This window comes from Stegodyphus dumicola, chromosome 3, assembly GCF_044657685.1.
Source record: "Stegodyphus dumicola isolate Sdum_Otavi_A_Nest chromosome 3, ASM4465768v1".
Taxonomy (NCBI): domain Eukaryota; kingdom Metazoa; phylum Arthropoda; class Arachnida; order Araneae; family Eresidae; genus Stegodyphus; species Stegodyphus dumicola.
The window spans coordinates 251,961,650-251,983,289 of NC_140770.1; the positions used below are offsets into that span (position 1 = coordinate 251,961,650).

The 21,640-nt window shown below is 33.0% G+C and overlaps 1 protein-coding gene across 1 annotated transcript in view; it reads right to left on the reverse strand.

Annotated features, from left to right (window-relative positions):
* Positions 1-21,640, reverse strand: part of LOC118188461 (meteorin-like protein) — a 43,433-nt gene continuing 21,793 nt past the window's right edge. Inside the window, exons 2-4 of the mRNA XM_085812400.1 lie at positions 21,196-21,575; positions 13,158-13,214; positions 1-712 (exon numbers count right to left, since the gene is read on the reverse strand). Of these exons, the coding sequence (XP_085668526.1) occupies positions 387-712; positions 13,158-13,214; positions 21,196-21,575 (763 nt within the window). The 3' untranslated portion in view covers positions 1-386. The remainder of the gene's footprint in view (positions 713-13,157; positions 13,215-21,195; positions 21,576-21,640) is intronic.

Sequence of the window (21,640 nt, forward strand, 5' to 3'; positions counted from 1 at the left end):
GAAAAAAAAAGTTTTTAATTTCTAGTTTTATATAATAATACAAAGTCACTATATACAATATAAGATCTATATAGAAATTGTGCGTATATTTGTACTCTGGAGACCTGGTTATTATAGCTGAAAAATGTAAAATTCCTATTTGCTTTGCATCTCTATGCTAATCCTATTAAATACATATATTAATATTTTTATCTCCATTAACAAATAATGTATCAGTAAAATTCTTATTTGGCACATGCAAAAAATACGCTACTGTAGTTCTTGTTTAAACAATTTGAAAGAATATCGTACAGAATCTTTGGTATTCTTCACTGTTTAGCTAATTCTTTATCTGCTATTCTTAGCTATTCTTTTATCTGCACTTTATCTGCACTTATTAGCACTTTTCAATCAAGCATACAGTCCAAGTTGCCAGATGAGAAGGCCTTCTGTCTTATTTTTTTCCATTCAGTCCAGCGTGGTGCACATGTAAGAATTGGATCACCAAGTTTTCGCCTTCCCAGGAATAGGAATTCTCCCGTTCCAGCTCGTGTACCGCACTGCAGTGGCCTATACAAAACACCACTGTAGGTTGTTAGATTTTTACCCGATTTTGATAGAGTCTGAAATACTTTTTGTTCAGAATCTCTGAGAATTTGACGTGCTTTAACCACCAGTTCTGTCCTTTGCGTGATTTCATTTTCATATAAGGAACTTATTGTGCCTCGAACAGCTAGGAAGAAAAAAAATTATGTTTATATTATTATTATTATAAATAACCAAGAGTAAAAACGTATTTATGCAAAATAATCTATTCAGTTTAATATTAAACACTAATACAGGATTTTCCAAAAAGATTTTGAATTGGTTTGGTTTATTTAATTACAACAAAGCATTCAAAGACTATTGCATGAGTGGAAAAGATGCCTTCGCAAAAGACTTCCTAAGTAAAACTGGCTTGTATACATTTCACATGCAGGAGAAACTATAAATACGCCCATGAAACGAGCCTGTTCACCGAGATTCGAACCCCAGACCGTACTACCATTGTTAGTGACTTTACTACTGGGCCGCTTGAGGGCCAAAAGATTTTTAAACTAAATATTTCTTAGTGTTCCAATATTAAATTTATTTCATAAATGTAGTTATTTCCCTTCTGTTAAAAGTACAGGGTACGGCATAAATTTACACATTTTAAAAAATGTATGAATGTACAGTGATTTGCAATTATAAGTAGAAAAGGCTATTTCTGGCAAAAGTTATATTTTTTGTTCAAGTTTTTCTCGATAGATAGCGCTGTACGATTAGTCACATCTTTACATGTCACTGGTGATATTTTCGTTTCATTGATTATTTTCATAGTCATGTTATTTGTGAAATTGTCTTGGGCACTATTTGCATGTAGTCCTTTATTACCCACTCAAGTTTTTAAGTAAAATCTCATGTAATTATGACAGCATAATAGTGAGCCCTTCAAGACTCGTACAAAAGTTTAAATTTTGTATATTTTTACTAATATTACGGTAGTCTGAAATCCTACATTATTTGGTTCATTTCTTTTCGTGGAAAATTCTTTGAAAAGGTGTTTTATCAAGCTACAATCAAGCCACAGCAATATATTGAATGTAATATACTTTTAAGTTAAATCCTTATTAAATGAATGTACTGCTAAAAAAATATTCCTTTCTAAAATCTGAACACATAAAGTTCTATGGAGCCTGACTACACAACTTCTCCGTTTTAGAAAAGTTCACCACAGCCTTAAAACGGCTCCAGGCATACCGTTTAAGTGATACACAGTTTCAACAAACAAGTTTTATTTTATAATAAATATGCCTTAAAAATCGATTATAATTTCTGAATACATGCCTGGCTTTCCTCTGGGGAAATACCACTCTGATGGAAGTTGCGACTTTTCAGGAAAGAAAAGCCCCCACTTACATGTCAAAGGCTTATTCTCCAGGTAGTGTAATGAATTTAAGAGAGCAGGTAAAATTCTTGTCCCCAAATGTACGAAAAGTGATTGTCTTGGCCGTGCACGAGTGACGTTCCCACTGCAGACTTTGGAACTGTGTAACCAAGTACAGCGAAAGAAAACTATCACTTGCAGACCTTATGTTTGTTTTCATGTTGTTATCGGATAAAATTCGAGGAAAAATTTTCTTTACAGATAAAATTATATCATCAGCGCATAACGGTTAGAACGCGTTGGGACTCTTCTTTGTTTTCGAAGCTACACTTCTTTGTTAAAATTTTTTTCCATACTCTCATATTGTTTCTAGCACTCTCTATCTATTCCTATTAGAGACACTTTAATCCTTTTACCATTAACGTGCTGGAAAAAGTTTTTTTTTTTTTTTTTTTTTTTTTTTAAATCTTATCCCTTGAAATACGTAGTACGTTACACCGCATGTTTTCAGGGCTTAAATTCAGCTGGAGGACAGTTGAGGGATTTCTAAGTTTTTGAACGAAACGGTAATTCCAGCCACGGCCGCAAATAACACAAGATCCAGTATTTTATTATTTAACATTATATAACCTTCAGTTTGATAATTTATTAAATTTTAATTTTAATTTAGTTACTTAACCTATTAATTACTTTATGTATCTATCTGTTTAAGAAATGAAAGTGTTAAATAAACAAAATAAGGATGCGTTAATTAAGGAAAGTGTGCACCACGAAAAGCTGCTTACGTACTCAAGGAAAGAGGGCACCAAAAAATTTCCCCATTGCTAGTTTCACCATAAAAAGTAAGGTTTTTCAAATTCATTACGTTATTAATAAATAAACTAAGCGATTTAAGAACCATAAACGTAGATTCGTTTCAAGTATTATTAATTACTAGCTGGACCCGTAAAATTACATTAACTGGAATCACTAAAATTATTACATATTTTTTACCTCTCGATAGCTTTCGGTCCAAAAATTTGAATAGTGAGTTTTTAGTGAATAAGCACGAATTAGGGTCCACAAAACATGTTTTTACTATTTTTGAAATGATATTTGGTTAGTTTAATAATTTTTGTTCATGATAACTCTTATATAAATCTTAACCAAAAAAAAAAAAAAAAAAGTCTGTTTTCCATATTTAAACTTTCTACATTCATATAAAGGGTTGGTTAGATTTTGGATAAAATTGGATGATATTTTATATGAAGCCTATAACAGTTTCTAATGAAAAACTATGTTAAAATACAAAGCTAACTGGGGCTAATAATTAAAAAGAATGGCCAATGATCTTATCTCGTAACTTACGAGACTATCACACTTCCAAGTAATTAAGAAGGATTTAACAAGAAATTGTCAATTTAAGGTATTGTACAGGTAATTTATTTTTACTATCGTCCTTTAACAAATGATTTAACAGTATTTCTTTTTAAAGAATGATTTAACAATACTGTGAAACGTCGAGTTGCGAGTTTAATTCGCTCCAGCATTGATTTCGTATAGCGAATTTCTTATATCTAGAAACAAACTTCCCCATTGAAAATAATGGAAATCCAGTTAATCCGTTCTGCAGCCCCAAAAATATCAACATAATCAATTTTCTAATAAATAACACTGGTAAATAATATTACCGTAGTTTACCTTTACCACAGCTTCCGACACTGAATCGCCTTTTAACTGCTTCTCGTTAATTCACACCAACAACAACTTCTCAACATCTAAGAGTTTTAGGCGGTGCTTGGCAATAACGGTAACTCCTTTGGCCACAACAAGTTTTTTAATTTCTTCTTCTTCAGACTAGTGCAGATCGTCGATGTCGAACGGCCGCTTCCGTCACTCTTACACCACGCTTATGTTTATCTACGATTTCTAATTCCAACGGCCATAACTTCCTTCTTTTTCTTTGCAGCACTATTCGAGGCAACAAGCTTCTTGGGAGGCATTGTAAAATAATTATTTTCACATTTAAATGTAAAAAACAATTAACTCACATGATCAAAGAACACTGAGTGATCCGACGAGGAGATTCCTCGAGTAGAGCCGGATCGGGAAATGAGCCTGGCTCCTTGCTCTTCACTCGAGTCAATGCTCGTATTTAGAGACGAATATTTCGCTCATACTTTCCTCGTATCTCGAATTTCTCGTTTATAGAGGTGCTCGTATCTCGAGGTTCCACCGTATTTAGATATTCTGAATTATGAACAATTGCCAATAAAAACTACAGTGAACGCTTAATTATCTGGGTGAGGATCTCCGTATGTGACGGTGGCCACGCGCACACACTCAACGCTATGTGCGAGTTTGTGTAAAAATACATATGCACAAATTTGAGAATTTTTCTTAATGTAGAAATCGGAAATTTATGTAATTGTGAAGAAGCTGAGGTAACAACTCAAATTATTAGTGAAGCTATTACTATAACATATTTTTTTATTTTTTTTAAAGAATTTTTCATACAACTTATATAAATGAAGCTGCATTTGTACGCCAAAATATCTTAAATGTAAAATTCTTTGAAAATGTCAATCGCGAAAAATCGAGGAATGATAGGAAAGCTGCTCGACTGAGCCGGACTTTTCAGTTCCTGAGTGATGCGGATACATTTTTAAATGCCACAAGAACAGAAAAGTCAGAGATACTGAAAATACAAACGAAAAAGATCCTGACAATTCATTACATCAATTCCGAGACTGCAATGACTTCTGTTAAAACACTATAGGACTTCGTCCGACGAAAGGGGTGTTTTATTAAAATAAGAGTATTTATAGAACAATACGCAGTAAAATCCAACAGATATTTTAAAAGTTCTCAAAAACAAAGTAATTAACGACACCCCCCCCCCTTTTTTTTTTTTTGGACAACTTGGATTATACGTGTTTTTCAGTTATCCGTGACCTGCTTTCCCGGCATTAGCCCGAATAATAGAGTACACTGTATTCTCAAATTTTATAACATCATCTGTTGTTATAACTAGTAATTTAGAAAAATCGAGCTAATTCCTGTTTTTCGTGACACATACAGGAAAGAAAAATGGCGTCTATTATTATTATTAAATATTTTTAAACATCCAACGAGCTTTTTGAAGCACTAGTATAGTCCCTAGGGACTGCTTTGCATCATACCTTCTTAATTATATTAAAAAGTTTTTTTCGTCTGCATCCTTTCTCCAAATAAATGCACTGTTGCATACACAGCTGTTCGCCCTGTGTCTTTTGGCATCTGGAGTTCAGACAGGGTGCAGATAGAGCTGACAGACCGACCGTTTTGTTTCAAGGTCACGAAAGGCATGCGGGTCTCATCCCCCCTTGTACTTAGTGAAGTATTTGAACCCATATATATAATAATGACCCTGCATTGTGGCGGACAATCCCGCATTCCAATGCAATAATCCTGATTTAGGACAAGTTCCACATTCTACAAATATGGATTTCCTTATTGCCCCTCCATATGGCACTGAAGATGTTTATGTAGGGTTAGAAACAATGTTAAATGATCAAATACTCATCCTTTCTGGATTTACGATTAAGAAAGCTCGCAAGGTCGGGGGGGGAAGAGAAAAAGGGGAAAAAATAAAAAAAGACTGAAAGAATTTCTGAATTTCTTTTCCAGTTGCGTTACTTACTCAGAAACTGGCAATAAAATTAAAAACATCCAAATATCTTTAAATGAATAACCTTTTCAAAATCTGTTCAATATAAGCAGGTGAATGCTAAGTTTAACTCACAAAGGAAAATATTTTTATAAAAGGCAGGTACCTGGTAATAAATTAATGAATGAAATATTATCTTTAGGAGTATATGAATACAGAAGGCGTTCGCACATTTTTAGACGATTTTTCACTGTATTTACAGAAATATTTTTACCTAACATTTCTGTTCTTTAAAGTTCTATTTGATAACCTTATTCTTCACTACATTTCTACATCGTAATTCCCAAGACATTTTATTCCATTTGTAGTGTCGGAAGAGGCATTTTATTCCACTCCTCTTGAGCAACTTTCCAAAGTCCAAGGAGGGTTGTAGGTCGACAGCCGCTTTTTAAGAATCCAAAAGCACAAAAATTTACAGGTGATATACATCAGGAGATTTACTAGGGATATGAGTGAAGGGTATGGCCTTGATACCTGTTTTTTGTTTCAATTTTTCCAATAAATTAACAGTGGATTTTGACACGTGGCTCCTTGCTTTGTCTTCATGCAGTTCTATTGATTAATGACATTGTGGCTGACCATTTTCTTCCACTCGCTTTATTTTTAATTTGCGATTATACACAAAGCCAGCAGCAATCATAGATTCGGCACAGGAACCCGGTCTGTCCTAAACTAATAGCAATATACTGATCTTCAGAGAGAATAACTGTAGGTCGACCGGGTACAGGTCTCTTGACAACCGTGACTTTTTGGAATTATTTCCACATTCGAGAAATTAACGAACGATCAACACTAAAAACAGCGACATCTTTGATTGACTTGCCTATTTCAATGCGACTGTCAGCACGACAGCGCTCATTATTTGCCATTCGTACTTTTTCAGTTACAGAAATACGCATATCATCAAAAAATATCCTACGAAAATTACAAACACTTCGTATCCGCAATTAAATGAGCCTTCTCAGGTCCTTCAGAATGCTGGAATCTTGAAAAATGCTACCTAATTAGCATATGTTTGGACAGTCAATCGTAACTGGTTGTAACATATGGTATTTACATACTGCTTTCAGCATCCGCAGCGATTTTCAGTCACTCAAATTTAAGTACGCTTTCGAAAATTACTAATTTGCATTGCGTGCTTAATTTTCGAAAGCCTCCGCCCCCAAGGGGTTTTTAGATAATGCACACAATTTTTAAAACCACACTCACCTTAAAAACACGGATTCTCAGTTTCAACCGCAAAAGTAAAGTTGAGTCCCAATTTGAAACAATTGGCAGAAATAATAGTCAAAGGTGTTTTTAGAATTCTTTTAATAATGCATTGCAAGCATGAACGAAGAGCTATTTCACTTTAGAGTACTGTCTGTCATCGTTTTTAATGATTAGGTAAGTACCGATAAATGCAAAAGAACGCTTTCGATCATAATTTATTTTTCATGATTAAATTATTGGTGAATCGTTCACTACTAACGTCATGTCAAAAAATGTATTTCGTTTTTCATTTAATGGCAAGTGAACTTTGCCTAACGTTTTATTGCTACATAACTCTTCCAATAAAAATCCAAAGGATTATATTGCAATGAAACATTATGTATTTAATTACAGGAAAAACAACGCAGAACCGCTATCTCAAGAGAAAATTTTCATCTAGTACCCAGTAAAAGAAATTGGCTCCATTTATGGCGCAAATGAGATTCACCACGAAGTAGCTATTAAAGTTGCCGCTGATTTTAACATCATGTTGATTTAGTGACCAATAAAGACCTCATCATCCGGGCTTATCAAAGTGTTGGCACTACACACTGTGATTGAGTTCGACTGCTTGCTGAGGACTGAAATGGGAACTTCGTGCTATCTCCTCCTCAGCCTCGATCTTGATTGGTAGAGCTGTTGCAAATGTTATTTGCAGTTGAATCTGGAATCCGAAAGAATAGTTTGCCAGTGCCAGATTTAAACTTGCTACGGCCCTAAGCCCTAAGCTTTTTGAGAGATGGAGCCCTTTATAAGTCTGTTATATTATATTACAAATTTTTTTTGGGGGGAGGCCTTGAGCTATAGCTTGTGTAGTTTATACATAAGTTTGCTCTTATGACTATGGAGCTAGAAAAGTAATCCACAGTCTGATAAAGCCTGTTCAGCCGATTTAAGAATTCCGAAAAATACTGATAATGTTTCAACAAATGGTAGAATCTTTTAAATACACATGATATTTACATAATTCAGAGCTTAAATTGGGCCGAAGCCCACCAGAGCCAGCTCCGGTACTTTTAGGCTTCAGCACTTCTTTTATGTAATTACGCAACAATTTCGGTAGAAATTTGATCTAAAATATTTTATTTTTAGCAGCAATAAAATTATATTAAAAATAGCGTATTTAATAATTAAATTACTTTAATTATTTTAATTAATAATAAATAATCATAAATAATTATTTATTAACCTGATAATAATTAATAATTTAATTTTTAAATTATTAATGATTTTTTTATGGTCATTTTAATTATTTACTCTTGTTCATCTTTCTTGGCTGTCTTCCATAGGACTCCGGCACTTCTAATATTAGAAATTAAGCTCTCACATTATTTATAAGAAGCATTAATTAAACAAACTGTCTAGCAACCATCATATGCATGGTAGGGTACGAACTGCGCCAAATTTGATCGAAAATCCCCGTCCCCCTCTTTTTTAATCCACGAACTGCGCGACGTTTCCTGTCCCCCATTTCTTTCCAAGAAGATTGGGTGCTACAAGAAGTCGTTTATCGCCATTAATGGGACATTCTATTGAGACTGCAAGCCTTTATTTTCGTTTATCAATATTGTAAAAATTGTGCATGTAAAACAAATATTAATTTAAAGTCTGACGTGTGCTAGAAAATAAATTTCTTTCACACTCATTTTAAAGTTTTATGATGCTTAAAGGAATGATGAGCCAGATCTTTTTTATTCTCTGTAAGAATTAAAAACTTTCCAAATTGTAGATTTTAGTCGCTGATATATATATATTAGTTTTGAATAGTAAAATTGATAGATTAATGACATACACAAAACTGATACATAATTCAAAGTATCAAATATCGGATTTGTAGCTCACCTTAAATAAGTTTCTTGCCTAGATAAATATTAACAAATCTTCTTAGATAGCAAAATGGTTTTAACTTTCAAATTTACCATTTTAGGTAAACAGTTCTAATTTAATTATAAAAATTATCTTTATTAAATCTAAAAATTGGACTTCTTAAGTCGTTCTAAATTCACACTAATATTATTGCAATATATTCCCGTATTAAGCTTTCCATTTTTAATCATTGGTTATTTTAAGGTTATTTAACTTTGTTACAAATTCCATATTTTAATACTAGAAACGAACTTTATCAGGGTTCATAGCCACATTTTAGTTAAAAAAATAAGCACTTATAAGCACTTTTCAAGCACATTTTAAGGAAAAAATAAGCACCTGTCTAATTACATTATACACAACTGCATAACCTTAAAAGAAAAATTAAACTTGTAATTTAAAATATGAGCAATGCAATATTTATTAAGAGAATGAGCATTACCTCAACAATGGAAAACAATTAACTTTTTTTTTTTTAAATTTTAAATGACAGTTCAATTTACAGAATTAGTTTACAATGAGAGAAAAAAACTGTGCAGAACTAAACTATATTACAAAATTTAATGATGATATTTCAGTTGAAAATATAGAAAATAAATAAGAATAAGCCATATTAATTGTATTCGTTTGGCACCTAATAATAAATACAATTTATTTTTCCACTCATATTAATATTTAAAGAATTTAACTTAAATCAAAATTCTGAACATTTTCTAAATTTTCATTGCATAACAGTTTTTCCTTAACATATATCCCAAGCAAAGTAATTTAAGAAATAAAGAGGCACATTTCTGAAATCAGAAGACAGGAAATTGCTTCATTCAGTCATCCTTTAACAGTAAAAGCTTAACTAACCCGCATACTCGAAATTTCCGAATATTCCGGATAGTAACTGGAAAAAGTGGAGTGGGGAAGATTGTAGCTGTTCCTTAGATTTAAATTTAGGCTAAATAAATGATTTTGACATTTCGATATGTGCATCATATAAAAACCAACGGAACTGAGAAATATTCTGCTTAGAAAGCACAGTAAAACTCTTTTAAGTGTGCATAAACAAATCTCAGACTGAACATCAAAATTAATTATCAATGCAAAATACCGCAAACGTTATTGCGCAATACGTGCGGCGTAATTCTTCCATATGGGATATTACGCAATCGGAATCAACACCTGACGGTATTCGGAGAAAAAAGAACTAAATAAAGGAAAAGAAAGAGACTTACTAATCTGGGATGTTTCTGATTCTAATTTTCAACAGACTGTATTAAATTTCCGGAAGAGAATCAATCTTCACTTGGGTTGGGTAAACCGCAAAAACTTTTAGTCCTATTCAATCCAGATTGGACAATGACAAAAAAAAGTCCGCTGCTTCAATATTAGAGATTTTGCGGAGAAACTCCCAACTTCCGTACTGTATAATGTATTGGCAAAGTAAATGAAATTATTTTGACTATTATATTACTTTCCTTTTATTTGGGCCATTCCGAATATTATTTCTTAGAAAGCTAATTGTGTAAAAACACACCCATTTTTGGAAGTTTATCTATACTTCAGCAGTTACTGCAACTATACTATTATAACTATTCATACATATGTTCATAATATAAGCATAACGATCATAATAAACACGAATATGAACTGACTACGCGGAACGAGAATGCAAATTTATTAAAATCTTGATAGAAATTCAAACGTGTGTAGTATTTGGGTGGGAGGAAAAGAATACCGAACGTACCGGAATTTTCTGCGTTTTCGCAATTCTTTGGCCAATAGAACGACGTGCACCTGTCTGTACTCTCGCGCGCACCATAGGTTACGTTAATGCAGAGGAAGGGGGGAAAGCAATTTCGGGAGTATGATTCACCATCTGACGTTGCATATAAGAAAGAAAAGTTGTTTATTTAGTTTCGGCTTTGGTACGGGAAAAAAATGCGCGTTCATTAAAAACAAAGGATTTAAAAAAAAGCACTAAAAGCAAAAAATAAGCACTAAAAACAAAAAAATAAGGGCTTTAAAGAAAAAGTAAGCACCTATAAGGGCCTTTATATTTTATTTTCAAATAAAAGGACTTATAAGCACTTGTAAGGACCGCTACGAACCCTGTTTATTATATTTAATACTAGAAACGAAGTTTTAACAAATTTCATATTCTAATACTAGAAAATATTTATTCTGTTTTCCACCTGATGTACTTTGGCATACATTTAATTTCTAATACACATTTAATTAATAAATTTATAATTATGAGCGTCATCAGAATTTTTATAATTAACAAAAAAAAATCAAACTCCCTTATATTCATATCCTGGGATTTTCAGTCTCTCTTTTAATCCATTCCTTTTTCACATACTGTTGCACTGTACTCAAGTTTTCATGTATGTAAAATTTATATCATTTGTATTGTATTTATGCCAATTTATATTTAAATGATAAAATTTACAAATTCTTACTTCATAACTCTAGTTAACAGAAGATGTTTCTAACACCTTGGCAAAGCTTAATCTTCAGCATGTAGCTTATTTTCTAACCTAGTTTCAGGCTGACTTATTTGTAGAATTAGTTACTTGAAATTATTTGTTAACAAAGATGGTCGCTAAATCACGCTAATAATATTTCTAACTGTTGTAATTTATAATGCAACGAGTTCATACTATTTATAATATAATTCATTTATAATTTTTTCAGCAGTATTGAAATTAATAGCAGATACTGATAATGTTATACATTTAGATTAGAATGATTTAGTTGCCATTGCCTTCTTCACTCATGCTTTTATGCTACTTCCTAATATTTCATAATGGCATACAGGTAAGTTTAACTTATTCATTAAACATGTAAATCTCTAATTCAGCCCACTTTTGTTCTTACGTGTGCTGTATCTTCTATTTTCTTTAATATACTGTTCAGCCTAATTTCAAAAGGTCTTATGATCAAGCGGAAAAGTCACTAAACATTGGTAGTTCGACCCGAGTTTCTAGTCCCAGTGATCCCCTAACTCTTTCTTTTTTTGTACTTATTTACTGTGTAAAAATGTATAGTAAAAATTTCAGTTCATGAAGTAAAAATACTTTTAAAATTTATTCTTTAAAAATATTGCAATCTTTTTACAAATCCCTCTGATAAGAAAAAATAAGGAAAGAAATTAACTTGGTTTCGGTGATTGATACCTCAGTGCAAATTATGTGTAACTTTTTCCAAAAGCATAGAGTTTATATGGATATCAATAAATTATGGATTATTTCTCATCTAATTTTCTTAACATTTTTATTCCAGAATTTTCCTTTAACTTTATGCGTTTTCTATAATAATTTACATTTGTTTATAATTTCACGCGAATGAAAGTGATTATTTAATTGTATAAGCTTTGCTGAACGATAAACGAGAAAACAAAATTCTATCACTTGCGGTCAAGAGAGTGTTTGATGTAATAAATATTATATATTTTCTTTGATAGTTTTTATTTAATTTCTTTCATTTATGCATTACTACATAGTTATTTTCAAAAAATATTTTTCTGTGCCGCTATGTCCGTATTTCAGTTTCAAGGTGCTCCGTGTAGGGTATATAATGCTTAATAAACTTGATATGAAAGAGATCTAAATTCTCTTCTCATTTCTGCTGTATTTTTTAAATTTCAACCCCTAAGAAATTTACCCTAGAAATCTTAAACACTTCTTTCCTGGAATAAATTCCAGAAAGGATTAAGCATGACTTAATTCGCAATAATAATAAAAGAAGGCGTTATCTTTATTGTTGCCGAAGCTTAGTTTCTCTAGATTGGCAACAAATCCACTATTCATTTATAAAAAATATATTTCTTTATTTTTATTTTCCTCTTGGCTACAGTTGGCTTCAAAAAATAAAATTGTAACCCTGTGGCCAACGGGGGAAAGAAATTTTGATCGGCGCAGTTGGACTATCTCAGGACGAGGGGGGGGGGATTTTCATCAGCGCAGTTGGAGTACACCCATATGCATCATATTAGAGTAATATATGCATCATAATCATACACAGAGACCATTAAAAAATATAAAATTTACTATTTATCCAAAAACACAAAATTCACCGACTAAAAAGGATTTTACACTATTCAAAACACTTTCAAAATATTATTTTAGTATTTAATATTGTCTGATTACTGATTTAAAAATAAATCAGATGGCACATAATAAACAAAAGCAGATTTCAATTGGAAAATCGTATACTAATGGTCTAATTCATGAATGAAAAGGTCCACCTATGCAAGATCACTGAACATAATTCGAGCCGGTTCAAGTCCTGCCAACGGGCTCGGATATTTTGGAAGTTTTCGAGGTTTTTTTTCATGTGTAACGTTAATACAAGCCAGTTTCCCTTCAAAAATTCGCCAGGAAGGTTACCCTTCCCTTTAGACTTGTTTTGCCAAATCCAAATAATCTAATTCAATGATGAAAAACAGATTACAGGCTATCAAAGAAATCTTACCGAAATCACTTGTGCAGAACAGATATATGAGTTCTCTCTGTGAACAGGGACGGCATTCTAGAGAAAGAGAAAAAATATTCACATATTAATTATTCAAACGAAATACTGAATCAAAAATTTATTAATATTCAAAGAAACACAACTACGAATACACGCTAGGTGCGTATTCCAGAGGTCCGCGGCTCGATTTCCGGCGAAGGCATTGCTAATTTTGAAATACTCCCATATGCGGTTAGGTCGTAAATTTACAATCCCTTTTTTCAGGGGGAGAGCTGACAAAGAGGGGACAATCTTGCTCCAGATCTTTTGAAAATGTGGGGGTTCTTTAAACATCTAACTTCTCTACATTCAGTTTTATACAAAGGAAAATACAAATTGAATTCTTCGAATGAATGCAATTTTGTACAATGAAAATGTATTACTTAACGATAAACTGTAAGATAAATAAGATCTTTTTTTAAAGCCATAGGTGTAAAAAGACAGATATTTGTTACACGAATGAATTTGTAGTAAATATTGAGTTTTTCATTTCGAATGCTATGTTCCATGTATGCGAAGTAGCTGAGTATGTGAGATAATAGTCATAACCGAATGGCTTTCAACCTTTTCACGGCTAAGGACTATTTCTCAATTACATGGTGGTCGCTGCTTTTTGGTTAATTTTCTAATGACATATAACCAATGATTGTTTTTATTTGAGACTTATGAATAAAATAACGCAAACTAGACTGCAGAAAATTCTTAAGAATGAAATTAAATAATACTGAAAAATACATTATTGATGCACTTTAGGGTTTTATATATAGTAGTATTAACTACTACTATAATCCTTAAATGGAATCCTTAAATTATATATATCTATGTATAGGTATATATAAATGGAACCAAATATAGAACAAGGTATAAAATATCTTTGTTATACAATGTTCATTACCATACCTATATTTACGTAATATCAATATAAATAGTTAGTTAGGTTTCGTACATATATAATTTATTTTTATATTTTGTATTTTTTTGTATTAGATTCAGTATTGTATACGTATCTGAAATTTAATTTTACTTGTTCTCTTTTTGGGTTACGACTTTAAGTGAGAAAGAATTGTTAGGGCCGTCATAGGGATTACATTATATACAATCAGTTAGGATTCAACTTTTCCTTTCTTTTAATCATTATTATTTAAATACTACTTGATAAGTATACATAAAATATAGCAGTTTTTTAAGGTACTTATTTATACATCTATTGTTTGGTCTTGTTTGTTTGATTATAGCAAAGCATTCGACGGTTATTTGCCTAAGGGTAAGGGTGCCTCGTGGAGAACTTTCTAAGCAAAACTGACTCTTGTGCACGTTACACATGGGGAAAACCTCGAAAACGCCAATACAGCCATCCCCGTCGATCCGGATTCGAACCCCGGATCGACCTGCCAGAGATCAACGACTTTACAGCTCAACCGCTAGTGAGCCACACACACACACACACACCCACACATATACATTAAATAGTATTTACATGTCGTTTATAAAGTATAATTGAGTGCAATTTAATCATAAAGAGTTAGAAAATATTCTACGGAATTACTTCACTTCGTAGACTTTTTGTTAAGCTTCACCATATTTCTTAAAGAGAATCTCAATGCTAGTTCCATTTCCAAGCTGTTTATGTACCTTATTTTTCATGCTTTTAATTATATTTAGAAAATTATTTCACTTGGTTATAGCTGAAAATGCAGTTTTTTTATTGAAGAATTTAAGGGTAAGAAGAGAGTTATGCCCTTTTCTAATTATTCTTGAAGCATTTAAATTTTTTAAAAAAAAGCGCACATTAATACGGATCACTGAACTAAAGTGCTCGATACAAGACAGATTAATTAGCTACTAAATTTTGATTTTCACTGAGTAAAAATGAATTCATCTGCATTCTATAAGAAAGTAAATATTCAAAAAATGTTTTTTTTTTCCCCTATTCTCGCAGTCATAATATTTTTCTTAAATATTCAGCTAATTCATATTCAAATATTCCAATCCATTACAATTAGTTATAAATCGATACAGTAAATAAATAATTAAAATCAATTAAATGGAATTTTAATTGCCATTTTCCCTCTGATAAACCCCTCTTTAGAATTTAATAGCAGTCGATCAGCTTTTGCTGGGGTTCATTTTTCTTTATGGTATGCTTACGTTATATATGTATGTATTATGCATTGCTCATACTCGTCAATTGTAGCTTTTAATATCTTGGGAAAAAATCAATATGAGAATCCAGAAAATCATTCTTAGTGACGCTAAAACTATTATTACTAGGTACTGTCATGCCACAGTGTTTAAAAAAAAATCCCATTGTTTAAAGGTAGATTCTATGCTCATATCCTAGTCTAAAATTAAAAGCTGCGAGTCAAAATTAAGGGGGTTGCTCTTAGAAAGCCTCAATTAGAAGTAGCTATATGAAATGTTAATCAATACTTATAATCTTATGGATTAAACACTTATTCCCTATTTGATCACGTGTATGGCAAACAGATATTCGTCATTCATAAAGAAAAGAAAGGTGAACCAAAATGACTTTTCAAGCCCTATTGCATACATTAGCAATACTTATTCTCGTAATAACAGATACGTATGTGTTATTCTCTTCGTAATTTTCAGTACATATATTTGTATTTATAATTAAGAAATGAAAGCAGCATCAAACAGCTGTGAAAATTATATTTTAAAATTATTATTTAGAAATGCGCTTATAATGGTTTTTATATTTACGAAAGATACTTCCCGTTTACTCAGGCTCACTGTATTCAAGTCGATAGGTTCAATTGAATGGAAAGATCGTTTTGTTAATTCATTTCCAAGTTTCAAATCGGATGAATGGACTCGCGAATAAAATGGCACATTAAAATACGGTCACTGAACTACAGTGAGCTATGAAAATTTTAACAAAGGTTTCGTACTTTATCTTATGAAAACACAATATCAGAATCTAATTAAATGTTTCACTTATTAGAAAAATAGAAAATATAAATATTTGTGAATAAAAAGAAATTATCTTTAAAAAAATAAAATTTAAATGAAAAAAAAAAATAAAAGAATTACAAAATATTGCAGAAATTACATAAAATAGCGAATAAACTTATTCGGCACAAGCTCGCTAAATGTAAAACAGATTGTACAGTCAGAAAGCTCGCCTTGTCACACAAATGTACTGTTCATCGGTTTTAAAGGTTATTCAGACTAATGTGCGAAGTTCAGTGAGTAACTTGTATTTTCCTTTGAATGTATAAACTAGCCAAAAAACACTTTTTTAAAAAATATATATCTCCCCTTATGATCCCTGACACAACCGTTTACTTTCCCCTTCCGTAATCAACGTCAGTCTCCTGCTTTGCCAAGCCACCGCTAATTTTTCATCTCTCCCGCCTCAAAATTACTAAATGTCTCTACAGTGGCGCCCGAACTAAAAGGGCGGTGGATGATGATTCTCCCCACCCAGGATGTGGCGATTGGGTCACCTAAAACACCAGTTGCCCTTTAAAAGGGGAAATATGTAAGGTATTTCTCCCGCCTTCTTAGCATGCCTTCGTGGTGTTGTGGTCTGTACGCTGAGCGCGTATTCCAGAGGTCCTCGGCTCGATTCCCAGCGAAGGCGCTGCTAATTTTTCATCTCTCCGGCCTCAAAATTACCTAATGTCTCTACAATCCTTCATTATGAGATTTAAAAAACTGAATACTTTTCCCGCATAAAAGGTGATACTTTGATTTTCGACCTGGCCTCACCAGTGGCCGAACTGGTTAAGACCGTTGAAAATTGGTAGCTCGACTCGCTCTGGATTCAAACCCAGGCGAACGAGCTGGTTGTGCGGTTGGTTTCCGTTGTTTTCTCCATATGTAACATGAATACGAACCAGTTTCCCCCAGAATGTTCTGGAAAAATGCATTATTGTTTTTGCTGCTGCTGTGACTTAACCTCATTTGTATGCCAGTAACATCAGAACACGCCCACGAAATTCATCATGGCAAAAAGTGAAAGATGATTGCGTCTGTCGTTGCCAAAAGGTTTGCAGTTGACAGTGCGATTTTGTTCAGTTCTGCCCCAATTTTGATGGACAGCACCCCCGGGGGTGGGTCCGAGGGTCTCCCATTACTCTTTTCCTAAAACCAGGCTCTCGAAAGTCTACCATCAGTCTACCACCACATATACCACCGACTTTCGGCTCGCCCCTTATTTAAAGTGCTTCCATGCCACACAGACACTATACATTCACAAACATTCATGCCTTCTCCAGGATTCGAACCCGAGACCTTCAGTACGGCAGTTAACGTGTAACCACTATCCCAGTTAGGTAGCTTCAAAGAAATCATTCCTCCTCTTACGCAGACAGCCCTCGGAGCTTTGCATATTCAAATAACTTAATCCTAACCTATTTTCTGACCTGATTAACATACAGTGTATCCGAGAAAAAAAGAAAAAAAAAAAAAAAAGAGGGAGGAGGAGTTATTATAAGTTATATTTTCTTAAATACTGATGCTAAAAATATGATTCTAATACCAGCATTTCTTTGTGCAGAATTTTATGAAAACAAACTCTACTGATGAACAAAACGGGGCATCTTGAAAGTAACACTTAAGCTCTTATACGAAAGCCCACCAGCGGCCGAGCGGTAAAATCGCTGAACACTGGTAGGATATTTTAAAAGATTGATTAAGGTAAGATGTGAAAATAACAGCTAATATTGTAACAGAATTAGAAATAGAATGACACTAAAGATTTCGAGAGAAACCTAAATTAAAACACAACGTCAATACGAACACTAACTTATTCACAAAGAAACTCTCCAGCTTTTCGTAATGACTTATCGTGACATTCCCATGGAGGTAGGAAGTTACTTTCTTACTTCCATGAACATTCCCCGAAGAGCTGTGGGAGGGGGACCGTACTCTCCGATTTCGCGGGAACAGGAAGAATTTTGAAAAACGCGGAAAGAGGAATCGCGGAAACAGAACTAATTCCAACCTCACGCCAAGTGATCTTGGTTTAATCTTCTTCTTCACTTTCCTTTTCCTTTCTAGTATGCGGAGTCGACGTACTTTGAACTATGATTTCGTCATTTAAACTCCATAAACGGTTCATTTTTATCATCCTCTATCCATTTAAATAATTTTGTTTCCAGAAAGCGTGAGTAAAGGATTGTTTGAAAGAGGACTTTCTGCTTTCAGTAATTTAAAGTGGATCACTGGATGATCAATATTTCCGCCTTCAATGGAATTTTGCTTCACGGCATTTGGCCGCAGTTTTCGCCAACCGTTACGTTTTGTTGTTTACATGTTTCCGAGCAGCAAGCAAACATGGAAATCCATCTATTGTTTTCAATTGAATTTGGAAGTTCTTGACACTACAATCACAGTTTAACCCTTTGAGGGGCGGTGGTCGCGCCCTGAAACCACCAATTTTCGAAATTTTTCCCGCTCTTGTTTCCAAACTGTTTGAGTGAAAACCGATTGATTACTTATCTTTTACCTCTAAATAACGCAAAATTACTGCAGAACTATACATTTTTTAGGTCTTAGTATTTTAAATCGGATGCCTTTTAAAAATTCATTTTCGGTGAGAAAAAATAACTTCCTTTTATTTATATTAATAACTTAAAATTAAAAAATTTTTTTATCGCACATCATTATTTCTATCATAAACAATAAAAATACAGCAATAATTAAACTGCATATATAAAAAACCTGTGTATATTTATGGTATTTCCTTTGTGGTTTCAGGGCGCGACTACTGCCCCACTAGAGCATTGCGTTACAATGCTCACATTCCCCTAGAGGCTCGGTGGTCGCGCCCTGAAACCACTGCTCTTTATAGTAATGTTTGCTGCTTTGAAATAGAAGTGTTTATTTTCACCCGGATATAGATAAGGGGTTTTGAAATCATTTACAATTGTATTACCATGAAATTGTACTACCAAACAATACATGCACCTGCCCCCATAAAATATTTTTCGTTTCCACACATTTTTCTCTGCTTTCAACATGCTTGCTCTCTATGCTAGTACTGTGATTTTCTAAATTATTTTGTGTGGTTCCAAAAAATTGAAAATATATTTTTGAATAATTAAAAATAGAAATCGCGCAAAAATTTAATTAAATTTAAAATATTTTGCCAATATTTTTTTCTACTGTTGAGATTCAAAATGCCTCGCAAAGGGTTAGAAATAGCTGATGCATTAGCGTTACTTGAAGAATTACTTTCAGATCCAGAATCAGTGGTCTCTGAGGATGAAAGTGGAGGAGAAGGAAATACTCCTTTACCCCCTTCCCTCCTGCTTATGGAAATATAGAAGATGAAAGTGATGATCAGTCAGAAAATGATGATATAAATTTAACAGGTCCTTCCAGAATTGCAGATGTAACATGGAATAAAATGCAGAATGTAGTGAAATCGTGCAGTGTTAGCTTGTGCATGTATCAAAAAGATAAAAACATGCTTTGAACAGTTCCATAAAAAATAACTTAGTTCTTTGACATTAAAAAAATTACTGAGCTTTTTAATATTCTATTGAGTTTTTTTTATCTATTTATCTCAATTTCCTTATTATGTACGTTCTTATGTTTTCACTGCTGCAGAAAAATTACATAAATTATAATTTTTTTCTGATGATATACTTTGTAAAATAAAGTAAAAAATTTATATTTGATGCAATTTTTAAATGCAGTTTTTTTTTTTTTTTATTCGGAAATTTCGTCATTCATTGGAAATGCGTACGGAAAAAGGTAAGTTTATTTTCCCTGCTAAATCAGTAAGTTTCAAAGTCCTAGACGTGCGCTGGTTTCACAGCGATCCACCACCCACAGATTAATGGGCGGGAGTAGATTTTTTTAATTCATATATTATTTGTATCTAGGATCATAATATTCGATTTCTAGTGTTTTTAGTTAAAAAAATTTTTTAAATAATATAGCGCGCGTCAAAGGATTAATAAATTTTGCAGAAATGAATTCATATGTTTATATTTACAGTTCTTTGGTTGGTAGGTTAGATTAATTTCATCCACTTTCTAATATCATCCATCTGATCAAATGTTTCTGTCCTATTCCCTTAACAGAGAATACAGGATTGATTGAAAATAACAAACAAACACAGAATAACTGAAGAAGCTTTCCGAATAAACTGCTGATAGCGCTATCTTACTGCAGCATTTTGGTGCAAAGGATGCAGAATTATTGAATGCGCCAAACCATTGGATGGTGGACTAGAAGATTTAGCTACACGCGGTCCAACTCTTCTACTATTCAGTTGTCTTCTTGGTAACAGTCATAAACTGGCCATCGCGTCGTTTTGGATCGCTTGAACTGTCTGAAAAGGTTTGACAAACCATCTTGATAATAAAAAAATCTGGCAAATAAGGTGGCAAGAATCGACTTTTGATAGAACTAAGTCTAACTTTCCAAATAAGACATCTTGACGTATGGTCGAAAGATGCTTTAATTCCATTAATCAACGCGAACTGCGCTGTTTTCTATGATGCCGCTTCACACATTTCTTCTAAAGGATGCATGAGAACGTTCTCTAACTGCTAACTTCAACTGCTGTTCTACATACTTGAAACTTGATTTGTTCGCGAATTTTTTTAACACAGGAATATTTATTATGCTTTAATTTATTGATAAAACTGAAGCTCTTTTTTGATAGCAGAATTTAAAAAAAAATCAACTTTAAGGGAACTTGATAAATTAGCCTGAAATCATTGGATAAAGAAAAATTTGCTGAAGGGTGAAAATGTATAACATTAGTAGCCCAATGAGGATTTACAAGTTTTATCGTTGTGGACAGCGAATAAGAAATTTGCCTGTACGTGTGGACCCATACTGACAATTAAAGCAAACAGACTCATGTAACTTTTCTCAATAAATCTCATGCAAATCATTTTAATGTTTTCCCCCTCAATACATAAATAATGGAAACTACTTCAAACTAACCTACATTACAAAGACACAAAGAAACAAACAAAAAAAATATATGTTGTAGTCAAGTTAACCTTACCTGAAAAGGACTTTTGTCTGATGGGTTCTAAATCATACATGAATTTGAAAATACTCTTTTTTAAAGAGTCCATCGCTCGATGTGCTTCAAGAAAGAGAGCCAATTGTCCACCAACAGACCGAAAACATACATACTTATCAGCAGTTTTCTGCTTCTCATCATGTCTGTACAGATGCTGAAGTTTCCGAGGACCTTCCAGATAAAGGTTTACTCCAGAGGAATCTCTTGCAATTTTCATACACGCTACGAAGTTTTTATTGGAATGTCCGATACGCAAAATGATGCGGAGAGCACCACTTGGATATTGCCATAGGATGTTACCTTCTTTGCATCGCAAATAAACAGGCTGGACACCAAAGATCTTTCTTTCTTCCAAGCCACTAATTTAGGAAAGGAAGGAAAAATTTAATGTACAATGTGACATTTAAAACATAGGTGCATTTCA